The 9,069-nt window shown below is 43.9% G+C and overlaps 1 protein-coding gene across 1 annotated transcript in view; it reads left to right on the forward strand.

Annotated features, from left to right (window-relative positions):
* Positions 1-904: 904 nt before the first annotated feature.
* Positions 905-9,069, forward strand: part of wdr76 (WD repeat domain 76) — a 9,678-nt gene continuing 1,513 nt past the window's right edge. Inside the window, exons 1-15 of the mRNA XM_019866719.1 lie at positions 905-1,041; positions 1,175-1,291; positions 1,693-1,773; positions 1,845-1,931; positions 3,088-3,149; positions 3,259-3,376; positions 3,464-3,556; positions 3,868-3,908; positions 3,985-4,138; positions 4,235-4,393; positions 4,943-5,058; positions 5,132-5,230; positions 5,303-5,455; positions 6,773-6,826; positions 7,616-8,164. Coding sequence (XP_019722278.1) covers positions 1,003-1,041; positions 1,175-1,291; positions 1,693-1,773; positions 1,845-1,931; positions 3,088-3,149; positions 3,259-3,376; positions 3,464-3,556; positions 3,868-3,908; positions 3,985-4,138; positions 4,235-4,393; positions 4,943-5,058; positions 5,132-5,230; positions 5,303-5,455; positions 6,773-6,826; positions 7,616-7,871 — 1,629 coding nt within the window. The 5' untranslated portion in view covers positions 905-1,002 and the 3' untranslated portion in view covers positions 7,872-8,164. The remainder of the gene's footprint in view (positions 1,042-1,174; positions 1,292-1,692; positions 1,774-1,844; positions 1,932-3,087; positions 3,150-3,258; positions 3,377-3,463; positions 3,557-3,867; positions 3,909-3,984; positions 4,139-4,234; positions 4,394-4,942; positions 5,059-5,131; positions 5,231-5,302; positions 5,456-6,772; positions 6,827-7,615; positions 8,165-9,069) is intronic.

The following is a 9,069-nucleotide window of genomic DNA, read 5'->3' on the forward strand; positions in this document are numbered from 1 at the left end:
CTCGATCTAGCAGCACAGTCGCCCTCCCAAAAGGCACATGAAATATTTGCAATATGCAGCACTATGACGACCAATTGTTTGCCAACCGCTTGAGTCAGTATTTGAAGTTTTTTTTTGTTTGGGTTTTTTTTTCCAAAAGAAAAAACGTCTTTCCTTTCCTGATTACCTCTTGTTAATAAATCTCTTCTTTCTCAGGGGGAGAATGCCTTTTGTGTTTCTCACACCCAAGTATGCTGTGAGGGGGAGGGGAGGTCAAAAGGAGGGTTTGTTCAGGGGTGGGAAAGTAGCCTTGGTCTTGAATCAAGCGTCAAATATGTAAATATAGCGTCAAAGTCGCTAAATTGGCAACACTGACTTCCTGTCATGACATAAAAAAAACATGTTTTTTTTTCTACACACCTCGCGGTCAACTCGGGATCAGTCTGCGGTCGACTGGTTGGGTACCTCTGGTCTTGATGCTCAAAGCTCTGTGGAGGCTGTGAAGAACATCATGGCGCGCACACTGGTAACCTTGTTTATCACAACCCTGGCATCGTGGTCGACTGATTCATGCATGTCGGCCTTACAGTGCAGAGGTGCAGTTTGATTCTGGGTGGATGGATTTATAATTGATATAATTATATAAATGTTTATAATTAAAGCGATCACTAATTTAAATTTTTATTTAATATTTCTTCAGTACCACATATGCAACTTTTTTGCCAGTACGTCCATAATATGAAAACAATCTTTTCTTGCAGGAGTGGCGACAGAACACGCATGTGCGCACAAGCTGCATGCGGAAGTGGGGCTCATTTTCTAGGAAGTCCATTGGCTATGGACAGCTAAAAAAGCCCACCTTTGTCATGACGACAACCTAAAATTGACCAATGAACTACCGGCATTCTGTTTCACAACACCACACTAGCTTGTTACAAAACGTATAACGCGGCAACTCGGCGCTTCTGTTCCGAAAGTGGATTTTAAGTCGAGGAACGTCGAGCCGAGTTTTCAAAAACTCCAATGGAGACAAGACGCTCAAAGCGCAACGCCGGCGACAAGGTAATGGTTGTTGGAGGTTACTTTAATATGGCTGCCTTTGCTTTGTCCGAGAGAGAGAGAGATAACAGTATTAAGTGAGCCCTTAAAGAGATGGCTCAATTAATGAGTGAGACGCCTGTTGTTCACCTGGCAGGAAGTAACGGCAGTCCAGATGAAAGTCGTCCAGAAATCATCTCGAACCGCCCTGGCATCCAAGCGCCTTCGCTACTCTCCTCCTCTTCCTCGTGCTGGAGCACGACACAGGAGTAAGGTGAGCTCCCATTAATAGGACCTGCTTCTACAAACGGAATGGGGGAACCCAAAAGGCGGAGTGCAGCACCTGGAGAGGAGCCAGCACCTCCATAATCACACCAAGGTCAAATGCTCTAGAAAAGGAATGAATGAATGGGTAAAAGAATTGTTTTATTACAGATTCAAGGTTCAGGCATAGACAAACAAGATACACAATATAAAAACAAGAAGATAGAAATGCACCCTGCACCCACACCAAATGAATCATTACAGAGTATTTACTAAGGAGCATCATACAACAGGCATAGGGACCAATGTCTCTGGATCTGATCGGATAGATTGCGCAGGTGTAGTGGGGAAAAAAAAGCCACCTCCTTCTTCTCAGAGTGACATTCTTCTATTTTTGACCAACATCTTAATAAGCACAACATGGAAAACATACAACGAAAAGAAAACGAGGACTCTTCGCATTCTGAAAATAGTGACGCAGAAGTCACAAATGTAAGTATGAATCAAATTGATTCAAAGGCGATCAAACTTGTGCACAATCTCAACGTTGTTTGTCATGACAGGGTAAAGGACTCTCGGCCTATGAACTGGAGCGTCTGGAGAATATCAGGCAGAATCAAGCCTTCCTCTCCTCTCTCAAACTGTTTCAGGTAGCTCAGCACATGACATATCTCAACAGCCATCTCAATTTTGACAGACACAAATCACTTCATTAAGAGCGCATACAAACAACGTGCTCGTTCACATTTACAGCTGCGCCACAAGTGCAGACGTGAACAGACGTAACTGCTAGAGCATGTCTACAGCTCAATCGCAGTTCTTCCCATGTGAATTGAGGCTACGTCTCTTGCTCTTGACATTGTGGAATCTTACGCATGAAGCAACCAGAAATGACGTAATTGCTTTGAACCATATCCAGTAAATGACAAACTGCTATTGTATGGCAGTTTTACATTTAGTTCCTATGTAACATGAAAGCGATGCCACATGTCTATTTCCCCATCTTATATGAAAGCCTCTCAAATTGGGCCTGCGACGATCGCATATTTTTAGAATCGATGATTCCACAAATATTCCCATTGACAGATTGTCCGATCGATTTAATGAATTGAATAAACATTGCTTTTGCTTTATTTCACAACGTCCGTGCGAGTTAGTGTTTGGCTTTTGAAGTCCTGACCTGTGAGTGGTGTTGGCGTTAGCAAATGAAAATGTAAAGTTGGCTGTCTTGCGTTTTTTTTTAACTCAGCACTTTTAACCGTGTACAATTAAAAAAGCACCTCGCCCTAATTTGTCCCCTTTAAGTACATAAACAGGGTGGCACAGTGATCAACTGGTTAGTACGTCGACCTCACAATGCGGAGATGCAGGGTTCGATTCCGGCTCCAGCCTTCCTGTGTGGAATTTGCATGTTCTCCCCGTGCTTGCCTGGGTTTTCTTCGAGTACTCGGGTTTCCTCCCACATTCCAGTTAATTAATCCAATCCAATTAATTTGGAAGACAATGAAGAACATTTTTATATGTTTTTGGACATGACACATACCAAACCAGTTACTGGATGTTCATAATTTTTGTTTGTACATTTTTTTGCACTGTCAAATGTCATGCTTTTGAATAAATGGACGGAAAACAAAATGCGTTTTAAATCCGATTAATCAAGAGAAATAAGTCATTGTTAGTTTCAGCCCTAATGCAGATCAATTTGACATGCCAGTCTATTCTATCGTGCCTGATTTTTCAGGCATTTTGTCCCTCATCACACAACAAGTATCATCCCTTGTTAATCTTTGACATTTTTCCCTGAAGGCATCCAAAGACTTAAAGCAATCGTCAGCCAGACGGCAGCCATCGAAGAGAGGGCTGACAAGGTGCGGGTTAGATCTCGACTTTGTGATTTGCTCCTTGATTTCATTTCAAACCAACAACATCGGAGCGTCACCTTATTGCATCTGCAATGCTTTTCTTCTGTGGTGGCAGGAAACCCGCAGTCGTAAAAGAAGTCGTCCCATCTCGGAGGTCCCTGCGTCTCCAAAACAAACAAGCAGAGGTCCTCACTCTTCCCCCAGAACCAAGAGAAACGGAAGTCGTGAAACAGGTAGCGCCGCCAAAATAATTTCTTGCACTTGACCTCTGTGTTGTCTTTTCCACCATCTGACATCAGTTGTTTTGAATGCCCTTCCAGACCAAGAAGCCCCCAGGTCCTCTGCCTATGGAGCCAGTCAACATGGCCGAAGGAAGCGAGCTCCCACCTCAATTTCTCCAACTCTGCTCAGAGGTAAAGACTCCAAACAGGGTGGAAATTTCCCAGTAAATTGTATGGGAAGTTGAGGTGGGAAATATTCTAAATTGTAAACTTCCCATGGGAATTGAGGCTAATTTAATGAAAAGACATTCCAACATGATAATAGAGCACTCATCCATGTTACTTAAAAGTCCTTGCCCACTTGTGAGGGCATTACAGTACCTTCATCCCACTCCCTCAGCTCTATCATGTTGTATTACATTCACAACGTAATATTTTGGGGTACCTTGTTGCCTTTTTCCAAATACATTTGAAATAAAATAATTTTATTTTTATCCTTCCAGGTGTCTTCCAGAGAAAGAGGAGTGGAACTCGATTTGAAAGAGTATGCTAATAATTTCTTTACTCTTGTGATTCCAAGTTGGCAAAGCCAATACTAAGAAGTAAACGCTTTGTCGAAGGTACTGCTCTTTGCTGAAAAAAATGAGGATAAGTGAAGACCAAGTGGCCAAAGTTGTGAAGGAGCGCATCTTCTCAGCAGCCTTCCACCCCGCCTCCACTAGCCTCCTCATGGCCGCGGGTGACAAGTATGGGAAAGTGGGCATCTGGAGTGTGGTGGGTTTTGTTTACCGTAATTGTGTTGCCAATGTCAACCTTTGTGTGTCTTTGACCAAAGTCTGCTCTTCTATTCCTCTGCGGTTCATCCCCCAGGGTGGCGACTGGGGTGACGACGGCGTTTTGCTGTTTGAGCCCCACACTCGCCCGGTGGGCTGTTTGGCTTTCTCCAAGGCGCACCCTGCTCAGCTGCTGAGTCTCAGCTATGATGGATCCCTGCGCTGCATGGATGTGGAGAAGGGAGCTTTTGATGATGTGAGTTATGTTTTAATCCCTTTGTAGTTAAACTACAGGACTCTTTTGGAAAAGACATCTTGATAGACTCAAGAAAGTGCATGCCCTTCCCGTGCTTTTTGGGGTTCTCCACGTGTAGGCCACTGTGGGTTCCTTCCACATTCCCAAAATAATACACGTAGACCTTTACAACTCCAAACAGTTAAGCAACCACTCACAATTGGACCCAGAATTTTTAGGACGATTCCAGAAGCAGAGCAATCGCATATGTGCTGTTCATTATGAGCTAATGCTGTTGACTAATGTTCATTTGTGCATCAAACAAAGCTTCATGTAGCTCTTCTTACGTGTTACAAAATAAATACCAAGCCTCTATGAGCTAATTTGACGTCGCCAGCACAAATCTGCTCGTACTGCAGCTCTGATTATCTTTGTATTTGCCACATTTTTGCTTCCTGGCAAGCCCTGCATTTTCTTGATAGTGGCTGTCCGTCTTGGCCAAGCCTACCTGCAAAGTTAATTATTTAGACCAACCCACTCTTATGTATGAAATGGTTGCGTGTGTTGTAGGTGTACGGCATTGAAGACGGCCTAAAAACCTTTGACTTCCTGTCACATGACTGTGCGACACTCGTGGTCGGAGACTGGTATGGAAACGTCGCGATTGTGGACCGGCGTACACCAGGGTAGGGTATCGTTTTGAGTTGTAGTCTGCTCTCTGGGCTGTGCTGGTCATTCAACATTCTTGTGGCTGTGCAGTACCTCACACGAGTCCCTTCACTCGTTGGACCCCAAGGTTGTACGCTGTGTCAGTGTTCACCCGCTACAACAACAATACGTTGCCGTGGCCGAGAGCAGGTGCGGATGGTCGATGTCTCGTATGTGTTCGTTTTGGGCTTGGATTGGAGTCATGAAGTTTTTGCTCCTCAGGGAGGTGAGCATTTACGACGCTCGGTGTTTGAAAAAGACGAGAAGCCAACCGGTCTCCCAGCTCCAGGGTCACTCTTTAAGCATATCCAGCTGTTACTTCTCTCCATGTACAGGCAACAGAGTGTTAACTTCTTGTATGGATAACTATGTTCGGTGCTCGCTCATCAGCACTGACGACGGCGTTTTGCTGTTTGAGCCCCACACTCGCCCGGTGGGCTGTTTGGCTTTCTCCAAGGCGCACCCTGCTCAGCTGCTGAGTCTCAGCTATGATGGATCCCTGCGCTGCATGGATGTGGAGAAGGGAGCTTTTGATGATGTGAGTTATGTTTTAATCCCTTTGTAGTTAAACTACAGGACTCTTTTGGAAAAGACATCTTGATAGACTCAAGAAAGTGCATGCCCTTCCCGTGCTTTTTGGGGTTCTCCACGTGTAGGCCACTGTGGGTTCCTTCCACATTCCCAAAATAATACACGTAGACCTTTACAACTCCAAACAGTTAAGCAACCACTCACAATTGGACCCAGAATTTTTAGGACGATTCCAGAAGCAGAGCAATCGCATATGTGCTGTTCATTATGAGCTAATGCTGTTGACTAATGTTCATTTGTGCATCAAACAAAGCTTCATGTAGCTCTTCTTACGTGTTACAAAATAAATACCAAGCCTCTATGAGCTAATTTGACGTCGCCAGCACAAATCTGCTCGTACTGCAGCTCTGATTATCTTTGTATTTGCCACATTTTTGCTTCCTGGCAAGCCCTGCATTTTCTTGATAGTGGCTGTCCGTCTTGGCCAAGCCTACCTGCAAAGTTAATTATTTAGACCAACCCACTCTTATGTATGAAATGGTTGCGTGTGTTGTAGGTGTACGGCATTGAAGACGGCCTAAAAACCTTTGACTTCCTGTCACATGACTGTGCGACACTCGTGGTCGGAGACTGGTATGGAAACGTCGCGATTGTGGACCGGCGTACACCAGGGTAGGGTATCGTTTTGAGTTGTAGTCTGCTCTCTGGGCTGTGCTGGTCATTCAACATTCTTGTGGCTGTGCAGTACCTCACACGAGTCCCTTCACTCGTTGGACCCCAAGGTTGTACGCTGTGTCAGTGTTCACCCGCTACAACAACAATACGTTGCCGTGGCCGAGAGCAGGTGCGGATGGTCGATGTCTCGTATGTGTTCGTTTTGGGCTTGGATTGGAGTCATGAAGTTTTTGCTCCTCAGGGAGGTGAGCATTTACGACGCTCGGTGTTTGAAAAAGACGAGAAGCCAACCGGTCTCCCAGCTCCAGGGTCACTCTTTAAGCATATCCAGCTGTTACTTCTCTCCATGTACAGGCAACAGAGTGGTCACTTCTTGTATGGATAACTATATTCGGTGCGCGCTCATCAGCACATTCACCCATCTTGCCGTTTGTGCAATGGACGACGCTGCTCATGTTGATCCTTTATTTATTTATTTGTAAACAGAATATATGACACATCCGCCATGATGACCGAAGCGCCCCTGCTGACATCCATCAGGTACCTACTTCACAAGCATTAAACAACCGTATGACATACCTGTGGTCACATCGCACAACAACCTTGACTCACTAACCACCTGATACAGTGTTTTTAATGTCTTTGGTTTATGGCATAGAAGTGTTTTTCATTCAAATATTTATGACCCAATTGCTTCCTTTGCAACGGTTAGTGATAAACGACCAGACGTTTTGAGTTGACTTAAGTCAAAATTCAGGTTGCGTCACCACCACAGGAATGTAACTTTCTCGTAAATTGAGGACTATGTATGGGCAAGTAACGATACTATGTACCGGTGTCGGGCCGATACCTGGTCTTATTTCAAGGTATCAGTATTCGCAATCAGAAAAAAGTAGTATTGAACATCCCTACCGAAGACATTTTTAACTAAGAGGACTATGAACATAAGAAAATAGGACTGCAGTGCAAAACACAGCTAAGGCAGATCATGAGCTAACATCCGCATGTGTGTTTAATTTCTCGCCATGTATCTTCAAATGTTACAATGTTGAACCCCTGGCAGACCAGGTATTTCCTTTTTTTTTTTTTTTTGCCAGCGAAAAAGTTTGTGAGTTGAGCCATAGTACAAAGAGGCCATTATGATACTTTTATACATTTGTGAATTGGATCGCATGGGAAAAGTTTGAAATATGTCTGAAGGGATCAAATGTGGTGCTTTTCTAGTTTTGGTCCCCAGTGGAATATTGTTTCTCTCCCTGTGAGAAACAATGTTGGAAAATGTTTCTCTCCCTGTGAAGATTTTTTTTTTTTTCACCTTTCCGTTCGCAGGCATGACATGAGGACTGGTCGCTGGCTGTCCAAACTATCGGCCGTGTGGGACCCCAAACAGGAGGACTGCCTTTTGGTAGGCAGCATGTCAAGGCCTCGCAGAGTGCAGGTGTTCCACGAGAGCGGTCGGCTTCTGCACATATTCAAAGACAACGAGCATCTCAGCACGGTGCTGTCAGTCACGGCCTTCCACCCCACCCGAAACGCCATCCTGGGCGGCAACGCGTCCGGACGACTGCACGTCTTCTCAGATTGAGACTCCCTCCATTCCTGGTTGCCTTCAGAGTTTCAGCAATGACAAAGGTGGCAATTGTTCCAAGATAAATATTTTGAGTTTTATAGCAATGCAAATATATGTTTATTTTAAAGATGACCTCCGTATTTTTCATCTTTTTCTCTTTGAAACCGTTCAAATAAATGTTACAATTCACGGTTGTCGTTGGCGTTCATTCCAAGTGACAGCCTCAAGATGGCAGTGTAGGCATACACGCTTCCTCGGCACAATATTGCATCTGTTCAATCATGAGAACTGGTTCGAAAATGCCTCAGGTACTTATCTGTTTTGATTGACACTAAGGTATTCATATATGACATCATTATCAGAGGTCTATCAATATTCGGGGAGTGGCTATCTAAAAGTTTGTAAGCCTCCAGGAATTAGTTCTTGATTATTTTTCCAGATAGAATCTGATCAGAGCACACCAATTCCAGGATTGAGTGTTGCCTTTTCCGGAAATGACTTTATTCAGGTTTCTAATTGGTGAAAATTATAGCTTTTGTTACCTGTATCTACTTATTAATCACCGCAATTTTTTTATCCATCCATCGCTTGAGGAATGTTTCAGGAGTCATATATATTCATACATGGCAATTTTCCGCGGAAATCCGCCGTTTTATTTCTTAAATTGATCATTTTTGTGAATCGTCTAAATCCGTTGAGAAAATTTTAGGGGCGGTCAGGTACCTTATTGTCGAGTTTTCACGAGCTCTCCCGAACAGTCTCTCCGTTTTCCGTTTGTAAACAGCCCTGCGATTGGACGTGTATGAAAGCTTCAACTAATCAGATCACTGAAGGCATTATTTGTTGCGGAAGTCTTAGCTCGATTATAAACGGCCCAGCGATTGGTTAACTACAAGCGATTGGACCAATCAAATTGCATGTAACATTGTTTTACCTGATTCATGGCGGCCTGTTCGTCTCGCAAATTCATTGTTCTGGGATCGTTTTGAGCGGAATTATGAAATTTTTGACGAAAGATCAGGGGTCTTTAATCCTAGAAATTGACTCAAATGTCAAGAATAAATTCCGATTGGACTGGCTTGACAGAAAAGTCACTGTAAAGGTTAAAATTGGTTCCAAGTTCGACGAAGTTACAGAAGCTCTTGGACAATTTTTGAAGAAACCAGACGTAGCAGGCAAAGCTTATTGTGTGTATTGTAGTGACTTAATTAAC

Source organism: Hippocampus comes, unplaced genomic scaffold, assembly GCF_001891065.2.
Source record: "Hippocampus comes isolate QL1 unplaced genomic scaffold, H_comes_QL1_v1.1 scaffold82, whole genome shotgun sequence".
Classification (NCBI taxonomy): domain Eukaryota; kingdom Metazoa; phylum Chordata; class Actinopteri; order Syngnathiformes; family Syngnathidae; genus Hippocampus; species Hippocampus comes.